A 26,233-nucleotide genomic window follows, 5' to 3' on the forward strand; every position below is an offset into this window, starting at 1 on the left:
GATTCTCTTGGGATATCACTTGCCAGATTGTTAAGGAACACCTACAAACAAAAAATCTATCTTTAAAACGAATATCTTGTTTTTGCATATGTGCACATTTATTTATAGCAAAAGTCAACATAAAACAAAAGGGTATTATAATAAAGGCTTCTTTGAGCCAATATGCGTCGGTGTTTTTAAGATGTAGGCCTGCCAATAAAGATTTTTTTGTATTGATATTCCACGTGCATGCTTTTTTCCACCCTATATGTGGTTATCTACTGTTTCTATGCCATATAAGAAATAAAAAAGTTATTTCAGAGTCCTTCTGTATGAGATTTGAGGTAACTAATGCTAGATACGATCGAATTTACATTTTGTTTTGAAACAAAAGAGGTACATACATTTAAATCAACATACGAAACAGGTCCACTGCGTAAGGGTTTCATTTATCAAGCCACTGGCTAAACTGGTGGATTGTAAGTGTTTGAGACTCAGAAAGGACCCCTACAATTTATTAGACCTGGACTGTCCGACCCTCTGCCATGAACACAGGTTGACAGAGCCAGGGTATGTGCAAAGAGTTTTGTGTGGTCAAAGGGACTCCTGCAAGAAAGCAACAGGACTGTCTCTGGAGCTCTGAGGCCCCTTTGTGTCACATTGGATTAAATTAGCACGGTCCATTGGCTTCTTGGTGACACAAAGACACAGTCGCCTGCTATGACAAAACACACACACACACTCAGTGTCAGCATTTTCACTTTCATTTACATAAGTGGTTCTCAACTCTGGCCCGTGAGATCCATTTTCCTGCCGAGTTTAGCCCCATCTCTGATAAAACACCCGAAGAAGCTAATCAGCGACCTCAGGAAGAGACGCGATCAATTTAATGTGGGGCTGTGCAGATGGTTTGGCATATCGCATTAAAGTACCGCGAGAGCGATTCAAATGCACACAGAGCAATCTGCACTTGAATCGCTCTCGAGGTATTTTAATGTCATACGCAGATAGACTGGCGCAGCGCCGCATTAAGTTGAACGCATCTATTACTAAAATTACTAAAGTCGCTGATTAGCTTGCTCAGGTGTTTTATCAGAGTTGGAGCTAAACTCGGCAGGAAAATGGATCTCGCGGGCCAGAGTTGAGAACCACTGATTTACATCATGGTATTTTATAAATCATAGGTTGAAAATATGATTCCTAATATCTGCAATTTAAGTATTTATAGTATCAATACTTGATTGTTAATGGGCTATATTGTGTCAACGGTATAACTTGGTTAAAGAGTGAAATCACCCACAGCCTAGTACGATTCACAAGACAAAACTCGTTCAAAGAGCAAAGCTCGTTCACAAAGCTTGTTCAAAGAAGAACAAGCATGGCAGAGGTCAGTTTTGGGTAAACACATGATACACATGATGAAGATGTGGAGAAAATCTTGGGACAACTGCAGCCAAAGGCACAAAATAACTTGTCACGGTTAGAAACGAAAACGGCATGGTCTGTTCTGCCATCTAGAGGCTAAATATTACATCGCAGTGAGAGAGTAAACCATTTTAAATCCTTCGGGTACCTCAAAAGCATAGTAGCCTATCATAATCTGCAGAATTCATAGATGTTTGTTTATGCAAACAATTGTTTATTGCTAAACAGTAAAAACGTTACGAAAATGCGAATGGACTTTTTTTACTTTCTTCAAACATCTAAACATTATTTATGTAACGCAAAGTTGTGTGTTATTACTATAGATTGTGACGAATATGTTCAAATGTAAACCATATATAGAAAATATTTAAAATGAACTATTGCTAAGAATTGTATTTCTATTTATTTCTTATAAACATTGCATAATTATTTTATTTCTATTTCATTTTAATTTTATGTTACGTTTCTGTGCATGCAGCATTAAAATTAGATTGATAATGTTAATTCCAAGAAGCTTTCAGTAAGTAAATTACAAAAATTAAAACGATTTCAATCAAATATCTGTTGAAAACTACAGCGAGGAAGAGGCTTTTATTATGAAGATTTCACGCATGTTAATCGTTGTTGGAGTTGGGTTCACACAACACTACACTCATGTCGTTTAGGTAACAGAAGCCGCTTGATCTGAAATCCAAAAGTTTATGCAGGTATCGTATGTTTTTATGACTGTCATTTGCATTGGTAAGGTTTGTGGTCTTCTACTTTTATGATTGAACGTTGACAGCGTGCATTCGTCCTGCTGTTTTCATGGTATGTTGCTCAAGACAAGTCAGGTTTGATGTAACGTTAAGTCTACAAAACAGTATCGTTTTTTTTAAACGTTTTTGTGACTCATTTTTTTAATTAGCTATGAATAATACTTAGCTTTTTATTATTACTGTAGTGTTGTATTGTATTAAAATTTAAATTATATTGTGAATTATTAATTTATTTCTCACTATTTCGTAAGATGTTTTTATAGTCTGGTTTGACATCCCCGCTGATAAAACAACAGAGCCCTACTCAAAACACAATAGAACATTAACATATCTATTTATGGGTTAGCATATCATGGGAATTGTATTGGTTTTAATATGGAAACTATAATGATGTCTACTACTGGTTTGTGATGGTAGGATGATAGCCCTGCTGAAAAAAACCCCGAAAGAAGTTATAATGGTTTTAAAGGCATTTGTATTGGTGCACACATTCAACATGTAAATAATTCAGCACACATTTAATTCATAAGCTCGAAACTTTTCGCTTTTGTTTGACTCTGATAAATGACAGCACAGCCACCTTATCTAGGACCACCACCCTGATACTCCCATCAGGGGTCACACAGCCCGTAACCATTAACTTCCAACTCTAATTTTTCTTTTGCTGTCAAGTCAGATGAACTCAAACTTCCTGCATTTCTTTACAGTTTATTGTGGTTCAATTTGACTTATTCTTTGGAATTAGAAAATGTTGTAACTTGGCCTGTCCATTTTTTCCGTAACAGTCCTAATTCATGTTTTATTATTGACTCAAAGTATAACAGTGCTGTATCTAAATGTTTGCCTGCTGTTATTTTAGACTGTGTTCTTGTTGGATGTGTGGAGGTGTTTGGAGTTGAATGCAGAAGATTGTAGCAGTGGTCGGTGGGGGGATCGGGGGTCTGTCTGCCTGCCACCATCTCAGCAAGAGTCCTAATGTCTCCAAGGTTAAACAGCATTAACTTTTCTAGGCAAAGGTTCCCATCGATTTTATTTTATATTTAAATAGTTAGCCGATATTCAAATAAATTGTGACCGTATGTAAAGAGGCTTACAAACAGCAGTTCTTTTTATGTTCAGTTTTTTAACACGTATAATATAGATCGAATAGGATTATGTATGAGATGTCTAATTTTAATTCCTATCTTTCTCTAGCTTTTTGTGTTGTAGCTCTTGGATTGAAAATATCTGTTTTTATATACAGTATTACTACCTTGCATTTCAAGTCACATTATTTATAAACTTGTTTTTTCCACTGACTGTACACCTTAAACCACCACATATCTCCTGTCATGATGTAGGTGGTGCTCCTGGAGGGAAGTGGGAGGTGTGGAGGTTGGTTGAACTCCACACGGAGAGATGATGGAGCGGTGTTTGAACACGGACCCCGAGGGGTGAGACCTGCAGGAGCTGTCGGCTGGAACGCTTTGAATATGGTATACATGTTTGTTTTTATGCTTTGTATGAGAGTTAATAAGTCAGCTTACTTTAAAAAAGACTAATGCATAAGTACTACACACCAAATGTAATGAGATAAGAGTTCCTGTAGCTCAGTTAGTATTAGCAGTTCAAAGGCCAAGGGTTTGATCCCCAGGGTACACACATACTGGTTAATTGTATACCTTTTAATGGACTATAAGTCACTTTGGATCAAGCGAAATGCATAAATGTAAATGTGGATTATGTCTTTCTTGTCTGAGAGGGTGCTTTTCCATTGGATGGCCACAAGAGGGCCTCAGTGCACTAATAATATCAAAATAGCCATAAATGTAAAATCTTTATCAAGATGCATGGATCCAAAGAGATTCATTTCTATTGTAAAGGTCTGTTAACATTTGCATTGTAAGGTCTTGTAAAGGTGTACCAGACATTACTGTAACAGAAATACTCAGCTACTATCAAACTCCTTAAACTTGAATTATTATATCTTGAATTGACTGGTTAAAGGGATAGTTCACCCAAAAATGGAAATTCCACCTTAATTTACTCACCCTCAAGTTGTTCCAAATCTGTATAAATTTCTTTGTTCTGATGAACAGTTCTTGGCCACCATTGACTACCATAGTTGGAAAAATTGCTTGTAAATTTCTTTGTTCTGTTGAACACAAAAGAAGATATTTTGAAGAATGTAGGAAAGCCAACAGTTCTGGGGCATTTTTGACTACTATTGTAATTTTTCCTACTATGGTTGTCAATGGTTGCCAAAAACGTTTTGGTTACAAGCATTCTTCCAAATGTCTTTCCCTGTATTCATCAGAACAAAGAAATGTATACAGATTTGGAACAACTTGAGGGTGAGTAAATGATGACGGAATTTTTATTTGTGGGTGAACTGGGTTCATGGTTTGTGCAGGTGTCTGAGTTGGGTCTTGAGACTGAAATCCTGTTAGTTACAAAAGACCACGTGGCTTCCAAGAACCGGTTCCTGTATGTGAAAGGACAACTGCACAAGATGCCTTCAGGACCCGGGTGAGAAGAAATTCACTACGGTTTATCATCCATAAAGCAATACTAGTACTTTTTTGACACCACAGATCAGCATGAACAGGTATTGAATTTAAAGAGCTTAAAACATTTTACTGTGGTCCCCCCTGAAATGTATTTTAATATTTTTTTTAGCGGGGTTCTGCGCACCATCTCTCCCTTCTCCCGTCCCATCATTCATAGCGTTCTGAAGGAGATGCTGGTCAGTAAAGGAAAGGATGAGGACGAATCTGTTCATGCTTTTGTGTCCAGGCGTCTGAGTTCTGAGGTGAGAACTAGCCTAACAGGATGAGATTTGATGACCTACACAACAAATCCCTGCTGTATGGTGCACTTCCCTATCACTCGCAAATGCCTGTTTTTCTTCTCTCTCTGTCTCTGTGCAGTTAGCAGATATAGCTATAGACAGTTTGTGTAGAGGAGTGTTTGCTGGTGACTGCAGGCAGTTAAGTGTGAGATCTTGCTTTCCGCCTCTTTATAAAGCAGAGCGGGCACGGGGCTCCATTGTTCTGGGCATGCTGATGGGTTCAGGTGAGACCTCAGAAGAGACGTTTCTGTTGTAGTATACAGTACTGTTTCTGAATGTTGTTCACATTAAGTCAGAGAACTGTTATTTAAAGGGATACTTCATCCAAGAATAAAACTTCTGTCATCATGTATTCAAATTTTGTAGGATTATCTGTGAATTCAAATGCACAAATTAGAAACAATAATAACCAACTAATGAAGAAGAGATGGCTCTTCATAGAATATGAAATAGTTGATGTTTTTGACATTTGCATGCAATTGCCTTGAAATGTCATCGAATGTTTGTACATAATCGTATTACATAAGGTGGTGGTGGTCCTAATGTAGTCCCTTCTGAGTTGGCCAAGAGAGCATCAGAAGAGTCATGGAGCCTGTGGTCTCTGAAGAGAGGCATGCAGACACTTCCAGAAGCCTTGGAGAACTCGCTGAGGAGACGAGAGCGTGTGGAGGTTCATCACAACACTTGTGTAAAGAGCCTGACCCTGCAAGGGGGGGTCTGGGAGGTGAGATGTGGCCATAGCAAGAAGCTTCTTATTCAAATTAGGCAAAAAAAATCATGACATGCTTTGCTGTTTTGTTGCAGACAGTAATCTTGATGTCTTATGTTTTTCTACATTTTTGAAAGATCAAACTGGAAGATGGAGCCACATTAAAAGCTGATCATGTGATTTCCACCCTACCTGCATCAGGTAAATCTTTTTTTTGTCACAATGTATGTCTTTTTATTTCCGTTCTTTATTACTTGTTTTATTTCACGTTTAGTAAACTCATTTAGTAAAAGTAAATTATTTTACAGCACTTTCTGTATGTATCTTTACAGCCTTGGCATCAGTGCTGCCCCCTACTGCTCAACCCCTGACAGAACAGCTGCGAGCCATTGCCTCTGCCACTGTTGCCGTGGTGAATTTGGAGTATGAAGGTTTCGTTCTTCCTGTTACAGTAAGACCTTATTCTGTGATCTCAAACAACAATAAAGAATCTATATAGAAGACACTATATACAATATAGTCCACTGACTGTACCCCACTGTTCAGATGAGCAAGTGGGCGATATTGATTAAACTGTGGATTCTGTCAGTCTGGTTGGAATGTTGAAGTTCACACATTCTCATGATCCAGAGGTTTTGTTTATATTACCAGGAACATGCATGTGTTGATCTGTTTAGCAATGTATCTGTGATGTGTTTAAGGGCTTTGGACACTTGGTGCCTTCCTCAGAAGATCCCGGTCTGTTAGGGGTCGTATATGACTCGGTTTCCTTTCCGCAGCACAATCGAAATGGAGGACCGACCACCAGACTGACAGTGAGACCTTTTACATACACAAAATTTGTGTCACAGTATGTTTTTTATGATTATCTTCATACAAGCAAAAAAGGGTTTCTGATGTTTTTGGCTCAAGCAATGGGAAAATATATATAAATAAGAGACACACTCAAGGAGTCAAAAGCTTATAATTTGTCTTTTAAAACTACAAATTTTGTTTATATATGAAGAGACACATTTCTGATTCGATCAAATCCTACCGGTTCTTATATCAGGAACATATTAGCCACAGTAATAAAAATAGCATCTAGTGCTCTCCTGGCCTCGAAACAACAACAAAATGTTGCTGAATTATTCATTTCTTATCCACTTAAATCGTTATTAATTTACGAGTTACGAGTCCTTTGCTGTGAACATGTTTTCCCACTGCTGGATATCATCTGTGTATTCGAGGGGCTGGAAACTTCTGAACAAGCATGAAATCCGAGTGCCATTAGCAGAGTTGAAATATGCTGTGTGTAGTGTTAGGAACCTGAATAACATAATGTAACCCCCCAAACCTGCGCTGTGAGATCAGTCATTTGAATGGATATTATAATAATGATTCCAACTGTTATCATCACCAGGCGGTTTTCTGAATAGTGTCATTTTCCAGTGTAATTGCTGCCGCTCTGTGCTCTAGCCGTATGTGTGTGATTATTGAAAGTGTGTGTGTGTGTGTGTGTGTGTGTGTGTGTGTGTGTGCGTGCGCGTGTGTGTGCGTGCGTGTGTGTGTGTGTGTGTGTGTGTGTGTGTAGGTGATGATGGGTGGTGCCTGGTTCGAGCAGGCATTTGGTAATCGACATGAAGTGACCCAACAGACAGTCTTGGATCGGGCCACCAGGGCGGTAACCTCTCATCTGGGCGTCACGTCCCCACCTGTGTGGAGCCTGGTTTCTATACTGAAGGTACTACAATGTTTGCTGATTAATTATTAAAGAGAGAGTTTACACATGAAAACTCCCCCATCCTCATGGCATTTTTTTTCATTTGAACACGATTTGTTTTACATTAAAATGCTGTTATGTTGTTTAACTTATGTGATCCAAAAGGGCGAAGCAACAAAACGCACACAAATACACTCACCTAAAGGATTATTAGGAACACCTGTTCAATTTCTCATTAATGCAATTATCTAATCAACCAATCACATGGCAGTTGCTTCAATGCATTTAGGGGTGTGGTCCTGGTCAAGACAATCTCCTGAACTCCAAACTGAATGTCAGAATGGGAAAGAAAGGTGATTTAAGCAATTTTGAGCGTGGCATGGTTGTTGGTGCCAGACGGGCCGGTCTGAGTATTTCACAATCTGCTCAGTTACTGGGATTTTCACGCACAACCATTTCTAGGGTTTACAAAGAATGGTGTGAAAAGGGAAAAACATCCAGTATGCGGCAGTCCTGTGGGCGAAAATGCCTTGTTGATGCTAGAGGTCAGAGGAGAATGGGCCGACTGATTCAAGCTGATAGAAGAGCAACTTTGACTGAAATAACCACTCGTTACAACCGAGGTATGCAGCAAAGCATTTGTGAAGCCACAACACGCACAACCTTGAGGCAGATGGGCTACAACAGCAGAAGACCCCACCGGGTACCACTCATCTCCACTACAAATAGGAAAAAGAGGCTACAATTTGCACGAGCTCACCAAAATTGGACAGTTGAAGACTGGAAAAATGTTGCCTGGTCTGATGAGTCTCGATTTCTGTTGAGACATTCAAATGGTAGAGTCAGAATTTGGCGTAAACAGAATGAGAACATGGATCCATCATGCCTTGTTACCACTGTGCAGGCTGGTGGTGGTGGTGTAATGGTGTGGGGGATGTTTTCTTGGCACACTTTAGGCCCCTTAGTGCCAATTGGGCATCGTTTAAATGCCACGGCCTACCTGAGCATTGTTTCTGACCATGTCCATCCCTTTATGACCACCATGTACCCATCCTCTAATGGCTACTTCCAGCAGGATAATGCACCATGTCACAAAGCTCGAATCATTTCAAATTGGTTTCTTGAACATGACAATGAGTTCACTGTACTAGAATGGCCCCCACAGTCACCAGATCTCAACCCGATAGAACATCTTTGGGATGTGGTGGAACGGGACCTTCGTGCCCTGGATGTGCATCCCACAAATCTCCATATGGGCCAACATTTCTAAAGAATGCTTTCAGCACCTTGTTGAATCAATGCCACGTAGAATTAAGGCAGTTCTGAAGGCGAAAGGGGGTCAAACACCGTATTAGTATGGTGTTCCTAATAATCCTTTAGGTGAGTGTACATCTTATCTACATGCACCATGGGACCCCTTACATGGAATTCACCATGTTGTTTCTACAGTAGTAGAGTTCAGTGAGCAGAACAGAATGGAAGATGCTGGTGCAGGAAGTCTTAAAAAGGGTCACCCATGACCAGACAAGACAGACTGTCTCAGAGGGGTCGAGAAGAGCCGCTCCGCTTCATTTATGACTGAATTTTGTTTAATTATATAGTCAAAGGGCAAGATGAAAATTTCCACCTTAGTGCGCCCACACGCTCGTGCTCATATTCTTTCATGCTACATTGTCTAATTGACTACAATGTCTCTGAACGGTTTAATTACCCTGATATACTCTCACAAAGAGGAGAGCTATTCACTCCTCTGATGTATCTAAAATCTCATATCATCTTTCAGACAAATGAATCCCTCTTTGAATTTTGATGTTTTTCTTTGTGTGTTTTTGTCTGAGCTCAGCTGTGAATAAATCATGCTTATTTATGTCATTTGCTTTTCAGAACTGCATTCCCCAGTATCATTTGGGACACTGGAAACGACTTGGTAAGTCAAAGTTCATTAATCACCCGAACTGATGTTCTATTCTAGAGACATATTAATTACAGACAGACGTTTCTTATTTTCAGAAAAGATGAGGCAATACATCAGCAAGAACAATCTTCCCCTTACACTGGCAGGAGCTTCCTATGACGGTGTCTCTGTCAATGATGTTATATTCAGTGGGCGAACAGCTGCCGAGGGTCTCGTCGGAAAACCTGACCTGCAGTCGCTTAATTCTGATTGAGCGAGATGGTTTGGTGTCGTACATTTGATGGTGATTCCTGGGAAGTAACAGCTTTACTTGAATCCTAAATGGAAATTTAAGTGTCTATAGTAAAATGTTTGGTTTTCTAATATATTTCTGGACTGCTGTGAATGTTTAGACCCTTTGTGCAAAAATGAGCCACCAAAAAAATGAATGCAATGCAGCTAAATGATTGTAGAGCTCGGCTGTCCCTATGGCAGATTAATTAAATAATTTTTTTTATTTTAAAAATTAATCTCGGATGAAGAATCTAATATTGCCCTGGAATATTGTGTACCGGGGTCTTAACTAGAACATCTATATAAATCTCACTTATCATTAGGAAAGTTTACGCACCTTTTTGTTACCATTCAGCTATCAGAAATGGCCAGAAGCAGACTCGTATTTTCAAAATATAATATAATTTCACCCGTTTTCTTCGTTTGCCTAAAAATAGATGGCATTTTGACCAGGCTGAGATGATATGGCATTAGAAAAGAGTGTATTTTTTTCCCGAAATGTCCATAACGTTGTAATGTTCACATTTCATACGCGCAGCAGATTGGAAATGACTGTGGCCATCTGTATTGTCGTTGACTTTGAAAGGACAAACAAATGTGTAAAGTACACTATCACTCAGAGAAGCAGTCTTTTAATGGCCGCTTGAGTGCCATCCGTTTAACATGCAGATGCTTGGAAAAGCATTTCTCATAATGTATCGCAGTGATGTGATTCAATGCATAATATACACAGGTGTGCCTTTTTGCTTTTAAACTGAGCACTGCGGGCGATCGGTGGATGGGCCAAATAACATTTTAAATGGCTTTGTGTCTGCAGTACAAAGTTATATAATGTGAAGTCAAGTGTGTGTGTGATAAGGAAACCCAATGTATGAAAGCCCTAAACAGTTCCATTAAATTACCTGAATTCATTTATTAGGAATGACAGTTGATCTTGGTTATAATTTTGTTCATATTATCTGTAGATCTTTGCATGTGATCAGCAATAAATGAGATGTGTTTGCTATGTCACGTCACACGTAATGTAGTATCTGTATCTTGATAAACAGTAAATAAAACAAACCGCGCCAATATACTGTATATGTGAAAAGGCCAGCAGGTAAACAACAGCTTGCGTCAATAACGTACACAACACAAATGAAATAATTAATGTGCCAATTACACGAGCCCACTCGAACCCATTACCATCAGCCATATGGTGAGTTCACCTTGACATGTTGCTCGCTCCTCTGGGTCTGTTGACAGCTCGGTTGGAAAGTTGTTTGACAAAAGGCACATCATCAGACGTGCTCGGAGAATGCTGTGCCTGCCAGCAACATTGACATGTTTTTGCAAGAGTTCTTGTTTGTTTTGTAAATTGTGCATTTTAAGCCATTTCCTGTCTGGATTCACACTGCTGGGGATTTTGACATTGTCGCTAATCCTTATTTTGGATGTCAAGACCTGACAACCATTTATGATTTCAGCTAAACCTTTATTTGTATTTTATAGGCTATAGACTTGTGTTTAAAGATGGACTTGGGTTGCACCCATGGAGAGGTGCAACTGGGATGTATTGATTTGGACCAGTAAGCAACCACCTAGCAACTGCATAGTAATGCACTAAAAATAGAAAAGCCTAAGCATGTTTACACAAGGAAACAACTTTCACCATTCTTGTTAAATCTAGTTTAAGATGAACAAACTTCACAAATATATCGAAAAGTTAGGTGAGGATCTATGAGATCTGTGACTTTCCACTTGAATATGACAAGCCCACCTTTCCTATCAGTGCGTCATATAAAAATAAAACTAGCATATGGCTGATTCTAAAACAAGGAAGTGAAACATATGGTTATAAAAGAGTTTAAGGAACAGCATCAAGAAGAGACGCTTTGGCGTTACTCGACAGTCGTGAAGACGTGTGAAGGAATCTCTTTCAAATCCCGTCGGGAGCAGTTGGCAGCCGTCCTCCGCTGAACTCCTGACAGAATCAGCTTTGTTAAAATGCCTGGCATCAGTTTCACTCTGAGCAGAGATTTTCTGTCTTTTTTTTATTTCTGTACCACCTAGGACAGTACTATTCCTGTTTGGCCGTTTATTTTTTGCAAGCATTTCACGTTGACCAATGTCATTCCATGATGCCACAACACATTCCCTTTGTTGACGATGTTGTTTCATTAGGAGCTCATGTTTTATAATCATTAGCCAATGTGTCGTTTAAATACCATTCTCAAAGCTGGTGGGTGGGATTTCAGATTCTCTTTCAATTTGCATATATTTCACGCTCAATGTGGGCTACTAAATACCTTCGCATCTCAAAGATAAGCTTCAGTTTCTGATTCTTATACAGAAATTATAATTGAGTCTTGTTTGTTTTTTGACATGCTCTTTTAAGTTCAACAATGAGCAGCGCGTTGCATAATAATGACAAATCCAGTGAAACAGTCAGCCAGTTAGATGATCCATGGGTTTATTTTAGGCTTATACACAGTAAAATCGCCAGTGTTAAAAAAGGTCACATTAACACTCACGGTGTATATATAATCCACACTCTCACACTGGCGATTTTGAAGTACTCCAAAACCAATGATCTGAATTATATGTATCCTCATTTTTGTGTTCTCTGCTGGCAGGTAAAGCTACAGTATATGATGCCAAAATGCAAACCTGATAGTTAATAGAACTCAATAGAAATCATGATTTAATACAACACACGCAATAGTATATCATGATATTTTGACAACAAAATCCAAAACATGAACAATGTTCAGCAAGATTTTTTGTTGTACATATAACTTGTTATAAAGATGACAATCTAGATTGAATTGAACCATCTGTATGTAAATGGTTACATAGTAAACTGAATGTAAAACTACATCTCAACATTAACCTTAAGAAAGCTAAACCCTAATAAGTTAAAGCGGTAAAAAGTATGAAAAAATAAAACGTTATATGTTAATGCAGATCCAATATTAAACAGTAAAAACATTGCCAATACAGTACACACAGTAAATTGTTTCGTATTGCAATATGATGTTACACCCCTACTATTTAACTATTTATAGGCTTGATCTGAAAATGTACATATATTCTCCTCAGCTATTCATTCATTTATTTCTTATTATTATATTGCTTAAAATCCCATCATTCAAATAACCCGTTTAACATCTTTTGATTTATAATGCAACATAGTCAAAGTATGAGGCTAATGGCTGTAATTAGCAAGACATACTTATCTATTCCTTTGTTTGCTTGTTTTTCAATCAATCATGGCAACACAGAGATTTTCATCTCGGAGTTGTTTTTTATACTTTAATATTCTGTTTTTTTTTTTGCGCTGTCCTTGGTTCCTCTTTGTCTTTTCACCATAGACATTCATTGGGTTTTCTACCCCCCCACCATTTTTAATATTCTGTAAACGTATCACTGAATTCAATTAATTAATAATGCACATTTCTTTATTCACACCTGAGTGTCCCTTTCTTTTGTCATCCCCAAAAGATCTAATTCAAATGTTGGATTGTATATAAATAGAAAACAAGATTTTTAGATTTTTTTTAAAGAAAAGGTGAATAGTGTTTGCCTGTTCAAAAACCCTGCATGCTGTGGTTGCCAGGGTGTAGGCCTGTGGTTGCTAAGGTGTTTTGAGCGGATTGTAGTGTGATGTGCTGGTTAAGTGGCTCCTGACTTTCCTAAGAAAAAAACAATTCTCAAGTTGATATTCTGGTTCTGGTATTTCAGATATGGCTCAGGTCCCTCTTTCATTATATGGGATTTGTTTGCTTTTATAATCCCTCGGGGAAATATTATAAGTCTGAATGCTCAGGCATGTAATAGCACAGCTTCCCTCAATAAACCACATCATGAATTTAGCTTTTATTCAGGTCTGTAGCTTAAACAATGCTAGACTTTTCTTTTAAACCCATAACACAAATAATAATTTATATATTAACAATATTTATATTAAAATATCTAACGCAATATAAAACATTTTTCTAAATCATTTTAAGTGTCTGTATTGCTTTTGTTTCATTTCATTTTTGAATTTTATGAGCTATTCATTTACGCTTTATCCCACATCAACAGTGCAATTTATTGTCGCAGCGGCAGTAGTGACTCTCACCGCAAGTGTCTGACAGACAGAAATGATTTACCTTTATAATACATTAATGCGGCGAGGGACATGTACGACGATGATAAAATGTTTTTCTTCCCTTTGTGATTTAGAGATGGGAAGTCATCTTTCATTACCAAAAAAATACACGTCACACTTTGTGCTGTTGGCCTCTTGTTTATAATCCACTGACAAGTTCTTTCTTGAGGACTGATTTTTGTGTTGAACATTCATTGCTGGATGGATCTTTGACGTACAGAAGCATTTCAGGATTCCAAGTCGCTGTCTTAAAAATAGGTGCGTAACTATGAGTGACCTGAGGTGTGCCAAATTGGCACTGGTGCCCACCCAATAACTGTTTAAACAAGTTAATACAAGTCTGAAATGCTTTCTGTTGTTTTCTTGTTTTTATTTGGTTGTTTCTGATAATCAATAATCAATGCAACTTTGTGCCAATGTCATCGTTTGGACATATTTGTCGCTCGGCACTTACAGAAAAGACACATGAATTTCACATGTTTTTTTTTTTACATGTTTTTCACATGTGATCACATGTATACAACATGTGTTTAACATGTGCAAAAAAACACGTGTGATCACATGTGAAATGTGTGTTTTTGGAACATTTTGGTGTGAATTCCATGTGAATTCCCACGTGAAACCCATGGGATAACATGTAAAAACCCATGGGATGACATGTGCAACATGTGGTGACGTGAAGAACATGTGATCACATGTGGAGACATGTCGCATATGTTATCCCATGGGTTTTTACATGTTATCCCATGGGTTTCACGTGGGAATTCACATGGAATTCACACCAAAATGTTCCAAAAACACACGTTTCACATGTGATCACATGTGTTTTTCGCACATGTGAATTTCGTGTGTCTTTTCTGTAAGGGAGTGGTTGCTCTGTTAGCTATAGTTCGCTCATGCTTTAAGTTACATAGTCGCTCCTAAAATTACTTTGGAGAAAACAAAGAAACACACGAGACGATTGTTAAAATACATGAAGAGTAGATGGAGCTGTAATGTAAATGTGCATTGTATTGATAGAATAATCTGGATTTCTCTCATTTTGAGAATAATCTGGATTTCTCTAAATTTGTTGACAATGTCTGAGTTCATATTGAAACCTTCAATAACTTTTGACTTGGCAAATCTGAGCTCAGTTTGAGTTAAAGTAAAAACTTTAATAAAAGACGTGTGAAATGTCTTAGTCTTTTTCTCAGGAGAAATATCTGAGACGCAAGAGACATGCCCAAGCTTGCTCTAAAATCTCATCTGTGATATTTTTTCTTCTGGGATATCAAATGCGTCCTTTGTAGATATTGTGTTGTTTTGAGGTCAATATTAAGAAAATCTAAGATGGCTGGCGAATTGTTGATGATAAATAATAAAATGACGTCAACTTTTAGTTATATTATAAACGTGCCTGTGTTCTGTTGTGCTCCGTTTGTATACAAATACGAAATACCCTCTATTTGTTGTCACGCCATAGTCTTTCTTGCACCAGAATGGTGCACGTGACCTCTGGTCCGTTAGATTGCAGTAGACAGAAACATGAGGAAAACCTCCCCCCAATGCCTCATTACTGGAGATGATGAAAAATATAAGGGAGGTGGGTAGTGGGAGACTGCAACCGCCTTTATTAGTGAACGGAAAAGAGCTTCATTTACCACTGTCAAAAGCTAAAAGCCCTCCAAATCGTTCAGTAATTAAAGCAGCCTGTTTGAAATGCATACGGCGCCGCTGAGGGTCTCGTGAGGAGCTTTAGTTTTCACGTGGTATCGGGCCGCTGCTTTTAAACATTCAATCAGTCGACGCGTTGAGGAGAAAAAGCCCCCGGGTGCCTCCCACACACCTCCGTCCTGTTTGGCTTTGTGTAATAATGGACCCGTTTCTTCCAGTGGTCCCTTACCATGTTCCTCGTCATATTAACAAAGACGTATTGCCTCCGAATGCAATTACCTGCAAAGCTTTGGAGGACGTTAAACCGCACACTTCGGTAAGCAGCACAGACAAGCCGGTCATATTCCACAGGAGTTTAATTAATCAGAAAGTAATACTGTTTCTCCGAGCGGGGACTCGAGCTTCTGATCTGTTCATGACAGTGGATAAATCTTGCCTACGCAAATGTGCGCCCGCGAACTTAAATATTAATCGAGCTCATCGTTTTACTTCACCAAAAGTGAATGGATGATCGTTAGCGCGGCTGTCTTCGTCCATTCGTCCCCGTGTTTTTCAGTATCTAGAAATAATTACTATGAGCTGTAATAAATACTCTAGTTCCCTCTTTTCCTCATGGTTCTGTCTGAATGTGACTGTTAGACGTTGATATTAATTGGAATAGTGGAGCTCATTCCCCTGCTTGTGTGAATAGGGATCGAAACAGCCTTGCTCGGTCCAATTAGATGTAGTGTCAGTCAGAACCTGTTGTAGATTTGTCCTCCAAAGCCAAAGGGTTTTTTAGGCTTTTTATTATAGAAATAGTAGGCTACAGAGAAATGAAAGTATGAGGGGTAGCGAAGAATGGGATTAGAGTGTATGTAAGTAGGCAGGCAGCCGGTTGTTATCGCAGAAGTCCCGACAGTGTGATCAGGATTTTGTACCACACTGAAGGGGCTTATAGCGTGATAACAGCTGGCTGCTTGCACATTATCCCGCTTATTACACGGCTACTTGCCACATGAAAAAAAACTGGACATTAAATGTGAATTTGAAATATTTTATTAGCTCATTTTTACTGAATGGAGACCTTCCGCGAGGGAAGCTGTTTAGTTTCGGTTTCAAGGTAAGAAACGACGTTCAGATGTCACGAACAGTGTTGGGTGTAACTAGTTACTAAGTAATTAGTTACTGTAATTTAATTACTTTTCCCTTGAAAAAGTAAAGTATGGGATAACTATTATTTTTCTGTAATTTAATTACAGTTACTTCCGATGTAATTAAACTAAATACTTTGTGTAATATGTGTGTGCAATAGTGGAATTGACATCAAAATTCAAAGTCTAACTTTAAAATCCTTGCTTTAATGTATAATTCTCACATCTGTAATACTTTAGTCAGTTAATAAGAGTACTTTATGTAGTTTAATATTATTTATTTGAATGAATAAATAAGACGTTTCATGTCTATCCTTCAATCACTTAACTAATCAAGGTTGATGTAGGATATAGAAAGTAATTAGTAATAAGTAACTAAATACTTTTTGGAGAGAGTAACTTGTACAGTAATCTAATTACACTATTGAATATGTAATGAGTAACTAGTAATTAATTACTTTTTCAGAGTAACTTACCCAACACTGGTCACGAAAAGGCAATTTGGTTTAATCATTCGTAAATATAATGTCATATATGTTATTAAAAGATTTCATTTGTCAAAAAAAACTGTTAAAATGATTTGCTGCATGCGGGTTACCGTGTGTTATTAGTTTTGAGAGGTTGTTATCTGGGAAATAAATAAGGAACCTGCAAATGTCGCGACTGGCCAATCAGAATCAAGCATTCCAACGAGCCGTGTAATAAACCAGATTAGAACATATGGTTCCCGCATAAGCACCAGGTCTTAAACTTTTAGTAGAAGGAATTTAAATAGCTGGCATATAAAACCATTATGAAAATCCTGAATCATTATAAATCCAGCATTTTCATCCAGTAAACTTACAATTAACCTCCTCTTCAATTCCTTATAAATGCTTTTTAAAACGGAGAGGATTGCCCTTCCACGTTTACCCTGTACTGGGTTGATATTGGAAAGCAATTTAAAGTGACGATTGCTGGGAAAGCCACAGATCTGAATCTGAAGGCAAACCTCTCCCAAAACTGTAGAAATGTTCTTTCAAAGACTGAATTTATGGGATCCCATGAGAAGTGCAGTTACAATTAGGTTATTTATCCATATAAATTAGATGTGTGAGCTGAGGGTGATTGCATAAAAGAGAGAAAAGAGCTCAAATTGAAGGGAAAAGTGCCAATTTGTGCCCACTTAGCACAGATTTGTAAAGGATTTTACTGCTCAGTCCATTTCTTGATTTATGCAGGTGAATCTGTAATAATCCATAACAATTTGCAGTACATTTATTCCATGAACTAACTTCTGCAGGAGCCTTAAAGGAGCAGTTCATACAAAAATGAAAATTCTGTCTTCATTTACTCACCCTCAAGTTGATACAAATCTGTGTACATTTATTTGTTCTGATGAACACAGAGAAAGATATTGGGAATAATGCTTGTAACCAATCAGTTCTTGGCCACCATTGATAGTAGGAAAAATTGTCTTTGTTCTGTTGAACACAAAAGAAGATATTTTGAAGAATGTAGGAAAGCAAACAGTTCTGGGGCACTTTTGACTAGTATCATCGTAATTTTTCCTACTATAGTAGTCAAATATCTTGTTCATATAGGACAAAGACATTTATACAGATTTGGAACAAATCGAGGGCGAGGAAATGATGACAGAATTGTTATTTTTGGTTGAACTGTCCCTTTAAGTTTTCCCTTAAAGCGATAGTTCACACAGAAATAAAATTTCTGCTAACATTTATTCACACACTCGTTGCTCAAAACCTGTATATGCCCTTTTCTTTTGGAACAAAGAGGTTTTGTGTCTATACAATGGAAGTCAGTGGGGATCGATTGCTTTTAGGTTACCAACATTCTTCAAAATAACTTCTGTAGTGTTCTGCAAAGTGTTACAGGCTTGGAAAGACATAAGGGTGAGTTAATCATGAAAGAATTTTCATTTTTGGGTACGCTATCCCTTTAATTATTGGTACAAAGGTGATACTTTATGTAACGCCCCTTGAACTATTTGAACTCATCATTCCAGACCTTTAAGCACTAGGCTATGATTAAAGTAAAATCTTTTCTTTAGTACTCCTCAAGGTTATCAATGTTAACATTTATCAGATATACGCTTTTAAAATTTAAAGTCTGTCTTGTGTTGTTAAAAGGACCAAAAAATATTTACTTGTCTTACACAGACCAATGACACCAGTAATTGATACAACTGGCCTTTTCTCCTGCAGTTTCATGTAGTTTTACGGTGGTAAAGTGAATCTGAAGTAAAATCTGCACAAAGTTTCTATCAGTGAGATGGAGTGAACCGGATCCAGGGAATCCGATTAGATGCAGGTTAGTCCAGCAGCCTTGACATCAGATAACACAGCAGCAACTGATCTCCTGCATTTCAGTATCTGACGTGCTTCAAGCACGAGAGATCAGTGATTAAATGCCTGTTTGTGCGACACACTGTTAACGTGTGTCTAGCCATGCGACAAGATCGTCTGTTTGTTTTCCCTGAAATTAGATGCTGAGACACAAACTCGCCACATGTTTGTATGTGTGTATGTCTGAGCAACACAGCAGGTCTATGTATATCATTGAATCATCTGCTAGATCCAGTTATTTTTTTTGATATTCATAACCTACTGTAAATCGATCCTGCTCATTACAGACCATTATAAATGTGCATAAATGCCTCAGACAAATAAAACATTCAATATTTTTCTGTATAATGTTTGCATATATAAATAACATAGAACAGAGTGACAGATGCGCTATATACAGCGTGCATGCAATTTCAGAATAAAATTAGTTTTCATGCCTTGCACTCAGCTCCAATAAAAAAAGATTTTAGAGTCCATATTACATTTCAGGCTCATACAGATGTTCTTTGGTGAGGTTGCTTCAATGTTAGTGGGCTAGATGACCTCACAGACCTTTGAATTAGATCTCAGCCTCTCAAATATGAAATTAAATAATACCCAGGAGGAGAAAATTCTTCCCTCTGAGCTCGAACGGTTTTAAACCCACTTACAATGCTCGTAATGCTTGAAATGTGTTCTCTGCAATAAAAGTAAACTCGGCGTCCATTGAGATCTGGAGTTGTGTAACTGTGCAACTCGGCATGCGCGCAGTGTGAGCTCCCAAAGCAAAGAGAAATATTCCCCGCGCAGCTCTGAAAGAACCACAAATGCGTCCTGGAGCTCTGCTGTGTTGAACAGTGTATCTATTTTAAACATGTTATAATGTAACTTATGAAACTATATGTGTTTTTAGGTGCAGAAGTGAACATTTTACATCAACTGTGGAAAATGAATAGACAGACTGTGCAGAGGAGAAAAATAAGGTTAGTGTTTCAACATAATTAGTTAATTTCCAAACATCGACAAGAAATGTATTATTTCTTTTGTGATGTTTTCTCTACTTAAAGATATAGTTCACTCAAAAATAAAAATTCATTCATCATTTGATGCGGTCTGGGAGAACCCGTCAGATGTTGCACTGGGACGTTTTCAGAAATATCAAAAAGGTTGAATGACTTGAATGAATTTTTGTCAAAATTGGTTTTCATTCAATTATTATTCTATAACATCATGTCTATCATCTCTAAAAACATCTTGGCACAGATGTAAATGTTGTCATTCCAAACCTGTATTCTTTCTTCTGAAGGAAGATATTTTGAAGAATGCTGGTAAACCAACAACACTTTACTTGCATTGGTTCTGTGCCTACACAATAGAAGTGAATTGGGTACCGCCATTGTTCGGTTACCAACATTCTTTAATATATCTTCTGTTGTGTTCTGCATAAGAAAGAAAGTCATACAGGTTTGAAATGACAAGAGGGTGAGTAAATGATGACAGAGTTTTCATTTTGGGGGGAACTATCACTTTAATCTCACCACCATTTGTATGTTTTTAACTGTAAACTGTATGTAAACGTTTAAGAGTTTGTTTGATAAACTCTATTTACAGTTGACTTGTGCCTTTTATTATAATTACTTAATTTTTTCATGTCAGTTAGATTTAGTGGCAGTAACATTGCATCTCACAAGAAAAGAATATATATGTAGTATATTATAGTATATACTATAGTACACTGTAGTAAAATTCTTATAGTGTTTTTTAGCCTTACTCTAGTAAATATTAAGGCTTACTAGAGTGTTTGCTCAATTTACTGAACTACTGTTATGGTACCATGTCCAAAACAAAACATTTATGAATTTCGTATGTTTATACATTTGACAGATGTTTAAAAAAAGACATACATTGATTTCAATCTTTTTTTATCAGTTTGTGTGTTTCCTGGGGATCGAACCCATGACCATTGTTTTGCTAACCCAATGATCCACCAATTGAGTTACAGGAACATATGGAAAACAAGGATTTGCTGTTTTGTATTCAGAGTATTCCCTTGTTCAAAATCAATTGATGAACAGATTCTCCTGCGCTTTGATTTTAGCCCTGCGTTCCCTGTTGTTCTCGGTCAAGTGAACAGGAAGACAATCAGTAGCCCTGTAATTAGACTTTAGCCCCAAACATGTGAAGGAAGTATCACTTCTTATTCCGTCTGTGTCCATTTGCATAATTTAACATTTGGAGATGACAGGATTAAATAGCAGCTCTCTCTACCCTGTAATTGCGGCCACAATCAACGGGTATTGGCATTTACATTTAACTGATGCTGCCTCTTGTTACTGGGATGTGCCCGGCATTAAACACCAAAGGCTCGTGCTCTCGCAGCTTGCCGGTCACGTTGAAGGTCTGTCGGGATGAGGGGAGACGGAATGTGAGAAAAATGAAAATTTCTTCCAATGACTTTCACACACAGCCACAGACCCTTCGTAGAAATTCGAAGCTCCGTCTGGTTTTAGAAAGAAATAGTCTTAAAGCTGACAATCTGCTACATCTATTATTTCATGTATGCAATGCAATTTTTTTCAGCTTTCAGCTGAATAATGGATTGTTCACTTCCTTCGCCAAGCGTATTTGGCTTGCCTTGTGTATTTACATTCCAATAACATTTACGTCTGTCTGGGCATTTATTTCTCTTTTCTGTCTTTATTTCTTTCTCTCTCACTCACCTCAGGGACATAACAGCAGGAGGTTCAGTAATGTGAAAGTCTGTAATCACAATGAGGATTCATGCTTAAATTATTCATTTTTACACTTGGGTTGTTTTGTCTTGTCCATAATTACACCTTATAATGCGTCACTGTGGTTTAAATATCATTTAAAGTATACTGTTTTGTATTTTTTAGGTGAAATCATTGAATGCCGTCCTTCCTGGAGTTATAATTGTAACAGAATGTTATATTTGAATAACAGTAATGCTGCTGTATGATGCATAGTATCTTGTTCAGAGATGTCATAGTTCTTTTTTTATGTTTTATGAAAATGCCCCAAAAAATGTTCACAAAACATTTGTTCACAAATGAACACAAAAAGAAATGTTCACAAAAGAACACAAAAGAAATGTTAATTTTTCCCTGTTCTGTTGAACAGGATATTTAAGCAAACAGAAAGATGTCATCATTTTGTTTCTGCAACAGTGAATCAATCTGGCAACAGTCATTTTTCAAACACATTCTGTCACTTAATATCTGCCCGGCATTTAGGATTTTACCACCAGAATGCTTTATATTTCTGCCCCTTTTATTAAACATGGCTGTATTTTCTGTTTTCTAATAATAGATTGCTAAATTAGCATCAGCTGTAACTTCCTGTTTGGTGACATTTCTTGTCTGAATCAGTTTCAGTCTGGCTTGTCTTCTTCTTAACTTCCACTTTGTACATTGATTGGCCCAAATGAAAACTGTTTGGACGGAGAGGCGCCGATGCCCTGGAGGCCAGACAGAATCTGGGAAAGGAAATAAAAGTCACTTTGTTTGCTTACATGAGGCTAAAAGAACATTTTCATCTTTACTTGAATAAAGAGCATTTTAGTTTTTTTGATTTTTCTGTGTAAATTCAGGTTGACATTGAGATGAATGTGGAATGGAATTATAAACCTTATTATGACTCATGAATATTAATTAGATGGTGTTGCATAGTCCTTACTGATAGTTAGAAGAGTTGCAGACCACAAATCTCTCAGTGGGCGTGGCCTCGGCAGCATTAGGCTTGTGGGTGCTCTGGTTGTCTGATATTCAAAAGGATTCATTTCGTGCCATACATTGACAAATCTGTCCATTAATCCAAAAGAGGAGAACCCCTGGGAAATGTTAGACTTGGAAAGGAGCTCTTGATATTTTTATTATTCCTTAACGCAAATGGGATGCCAGTTTAACACCGATGCTCTTATTAGATTCGACAGGGTTGGAGGAGTTTTGAAAGGATAACATTTAGTGGCTTTGTGTTTAGAAAGTGAGGAATGAGATGAGTCATTTTGCCGAACGGACTCAGAATGCACCAAAATGCCAGTGTGTTTGTTCTGAACGTTTGCTTGTGTGTCCTCAGATTACTAAATTATGCTGGGCCCTTAAGTACTAGAGCGTGAGTGTGATGGGGTAAACGACTAAAATTAAGATTTAATAAAGAGATTTTTGTAAGTTTTAAACATTCTTTGAGACAAACAATGTGTTTGAATTGTGCCTTGATACATCAGTTATACTTGGCATGCCTATGCGTGACTTTTGCACAATATCAATAACTATTGTGCCTTAAAATGGGTAACAGGGTTGACCATTTTAAAGACGAATTTGACTTTATTTCTATTTTACAGTGTTCAATTATCAGTTGCTTGAAAATCATGGTAACGGGGTTGACATTTTACGTTGTTTACTTACAAAAGTGACGAAGAGAAAAAAGCAATGTTCCACATTCTGCAGAATGTCTGAATCTTATTTATAGTCATGACTTTAGCTCACTGTTAAAGGTTTGCTGTATTGTTGCTAATACTGAAAGTTTTTATTTTATAGAGCAAATGCTCTTAATTAATGGTATAACCTATGCAATTGTGCCTTAAAATAGGTAACAGCGTTGGCAGTTTTAGAAATGAATTTAACATTTAACAGATTAGCAAGACTAGTAAAGATAGTAAAACTAGAAGGTGCATCTTTCAAATAAATTTTAATGCCGTTTCTATTTTACACTTTTCAATTATTAGTTGTTTGCTGTAGAAAGTCTTGGTCACGGGGTTGATATTTTAAGATTCTACTGACATAGAGAAAAGGGCAGTGGTGTACATTCCGCTGAATATTTTGCTATATTGTTGGTGATACTGAAAGTTTTTATTTTGTAGAGCAAATGCTCTGGATGCCATAACAACATGTTGCACCTAGACATGAACCTGCCTAGATGCGTGACTTACACAATGGTAGTTTGACCGAGCATATTACCTTTGTTACATAACGCATGACTCAAATGCTTATTTTTTCTGACCCCTTGAAACCTGAATTTAACAGGCATAAAAAGACAACACTTGAGGCAAAGTCACAAAGAAACTATATTTGTAATGTTTGTAACACCACAGTAACATTTCAATTTAAATCCAGTAGCACTGACACATAGCACTATATATGTGTTTCAAATACAAACATGCCCTGCCATCTTTGAGGTACATCAAGTGCTTTCACTCTTTCAGAGCAGGTATATAGCGATGTTCACTTTGGATCAGGAAGCAAAAGAGATATGGAGAAAGATGGAGACACAGTAAACGAGAATGTATTGTAAGTGAACAATCTCAGACCTTCTGTTTGATCGCTGCAGAAGTTGCTTTGCAATAATGGAGCAATTATCATATTGTCATTTGATGCACAATTAATGGTTTCAAATGTACTTCAGGGACCTGGATTTCATTAGAGGGGCTGTGATGATATGAAATACTTATTGAGTCTATTGTGTGTACTGAATCATTCTGATCATTGAAGCCTTGAATCTCGTTTAATCAGATTTGTATTTAGTCCTTGAAATGTTGCTTTGCATCTCTCTTTCTCTCTCTGTTACTCGGTCTGCCCATTGAAAGGGCATAGACATACATTTTAAAACAAGATTTGTTCTTTGTCACTAACCTTTGCTTTCTAAAGTGTGTTCCACTTGCAAAAGAACCTGAATCATTTATGCATGAGGTGTTTTGACAAGAAAGCAGCTTTTCTTTTAGCCAGGGTGGAATTAGGCATCAACTCGCCTAAACCGAAGTGTTAAGCTCTGATCGTGTAAAGGTTTAATTAAGCAGCGAGAAAACGCAAGCAATACTAATCAACTCTTGCTTGTATGTATTTCTTGGCAATTGCCTGTAGCTCAACTGGTAGAGAGTTATGGGTTTGATCCTTGGGGAGCACATAAATTGATTGAATGTAAGACTTTTAATGCTCTTTGGATAAATAAAGAAAATAAAAAAATATGTCAATGTTGTGTTGAACATTTTGATAAAGGAATGAAAGATTTTCCTTTTAAAATAATAGTTCATCCTTAAATGATACATTGATAGTTCATTCTTGTCTCACTCCCATTTTGTTTTTGACATAAAAAAGACATACATTGTTTGTTTTTTATCTTTTTATATCCTGACAGGTATTTTTCATTATATGGAAAATATTCTTCAAAACACTTTTCACGGATGAAATCAAGGCGTTTAAAACAACACAAAGATGCTTATTTTTGGGTGAACTGTTCCTTTAAATTCTTAACACACACCAGAGAAAATGAACTTTGTAAGCCTTGTTTTTCCGAGCATATTTGAATTTGTTACTTTAATGTGCCAAGTAGCTTTTAACACCCATCAATGCATGCGGCTCTGCTCTCCTGAGGGGCACTAATCGGGCAAAATGTCTTTTAAACAAACCGCCTCATCAGAGTCACATCTGCTCTTGTACGGAGGGCATGTCTCTCTGTGTCCCTTATCTCAGAATAATTTCGAGTAATGTGCAATTTGCAGTGAGATTAAGCCATGAAAGTGTGCACCGGGTCAGGCGTGTAATTACAGGGACTGTAGCAGCCCATCAAAATACAAGTCATCTTTCACATGAGCCTTTGATGGTTATCTGACCTTGCCTCAACCCTTCTCTCACCCCTTCCATCCTCTTGCGTATTCGTTTGCGATATAAAGGAAGAAATGGTTACGTATCATTCAAAAGGATCCCTTGAAGGCAGAGACTGTAATGGATTCATTTCCAGCATTTAGGCGCACAGTCATTGTGATGGGCTATTTAGAAGTGATTGAGAAGGACATGGGGCCGCAGGGGCCACATTTCAAACTGATGGAGAGATTTTGAAGAGCACGCTTCTCTCCGTGTTGTTGAATGAGGATCGTTACTCTCAGAATTTAAAAGGCGCAGTGGTAGTGGGTTAGATCTACTTGCTGCGTTGGATTTGTTTTCTCTCTTCATGTTGTGTTAAAACACAAAGTGCAACATTTTCAATAAGTTTGGAAAGAAAATACTTAAATATAATAAAAAAGGTTTATAAAATAAGCATATAAAGTATACTATATGGTTCAGAATAGGGGAGGTCAAAAAGGGAGGAAGCCAACGGTTGGGTTGTAAATTAACCTGTGCTGTTTTTATTATTTCATATAAATCATTTTCAGGTTTAATTTAACCCAACAGTTTGTCCATAATGTTTGATCCAACAGTTTGTTTTGTCTAACAGTTTGACCCAACGCAAAGCCTTTTTTAAAGTGTAAAGAAAAAATGTCGGTATTGACAATAACCGTGATATTTAAAATTATTATTGTCAATATTGTGTTAAAGGAGTCATATTGCATGGCTAAAACGAATATTATTGTTTGTTTTAGATGTAACGCAATGTGTATA

The 26,233-nt window shown here is 37.4% G+C and overlaps 2 protein-coding genes across 4 annotated transcripts in view; both read left to right on the forward strand.

Moving 5' to 3' along the window:
- Positions 1-2,027: 2,027 nt before the first annotated feature.
- Positions 2,028-10,602, forward strand: ppox (protoporphyrinogen oxidase). 2 transcript variants are annotated; one of them, XM_057341091.1, is made up of 13 exons: positions 2,028-2,111; positions 3,022-3,148; positions 3,503-3,637; positions 4,555-4,670; positions 4,821-4,953; positions 5,072-5,216; positions 5,520-5,716; positions 5,839-5,902; positions 6,034-6,152; positions 6,403-6,516; positions 7,275-7,424; positions 9,288-9,330; positions 9,414-10,602. In XM_057341091.1, exons 2-13 carry the CDS (start codon positions 3,062-3,064, stop codon positions 9,569-9,571), a joined length of 1,461 nt encoding a protein of 486 aa, XP_057197074.1. In that variant the 5' UTR covers positions 2,028-2,111; positions 3,022-3,061; the 3' UTR covers positions 9,572-10,602. The 2 variants fall into 2 exon arrangements, with proteins under 2 accessions (XP_057197074.1, XP_057197075.1); XM_057341092.1 differs by having other exon boundaries at positions 2,034-2,111; positions 3,048-3,148.
- A 6,524-nt stretch (positions 10,603-17,126) lies between these two features.
- Positions 17,127-26,233, forward strand: part of kcnj21 (potassium inwardly rectifying channel subfamily J member 21) — a 32,460-nt gene continuing 23,353 nt past the window's right edge. Inside the window, exons 1-2 of one of the 2 annotated variants that reach the window (XM_057340409.1) lie at positions 17,127-18,828; positions 19,756-19,825. Coding sequence is in view for 1 of the 2 variants with exons in the window: in XM_057340406.1 (XP_057196389.1) it covers positions 19,734-19,825; positions 24,993-25,083 (183 nt within the window). In the remaining variant the exon portion in view is untranslated. Of the gene's footprint in view, positions 18,829-19,312; positions 19,826-24,992; positions 25,084-26,233 lie in introns of those variants that run through there. The other variant, XM_057340406.1, reaches the window with a different exon arrangement.

The sequence above is a fragment of the Triplophysa rosa genome, linkage group LG8 (assembly GCF_024868665.1).
Source record: "Triplophysa rosa linkage group LG8, Trosa_1v2, whole genome shotgun sequence".
Lineage (NCBI taxonomy): Eukaryota > Metazoa > Chordata > Actinopteri > Cypriniformes > Nemacheilidae > Triplophysa > Triplophysa rosa.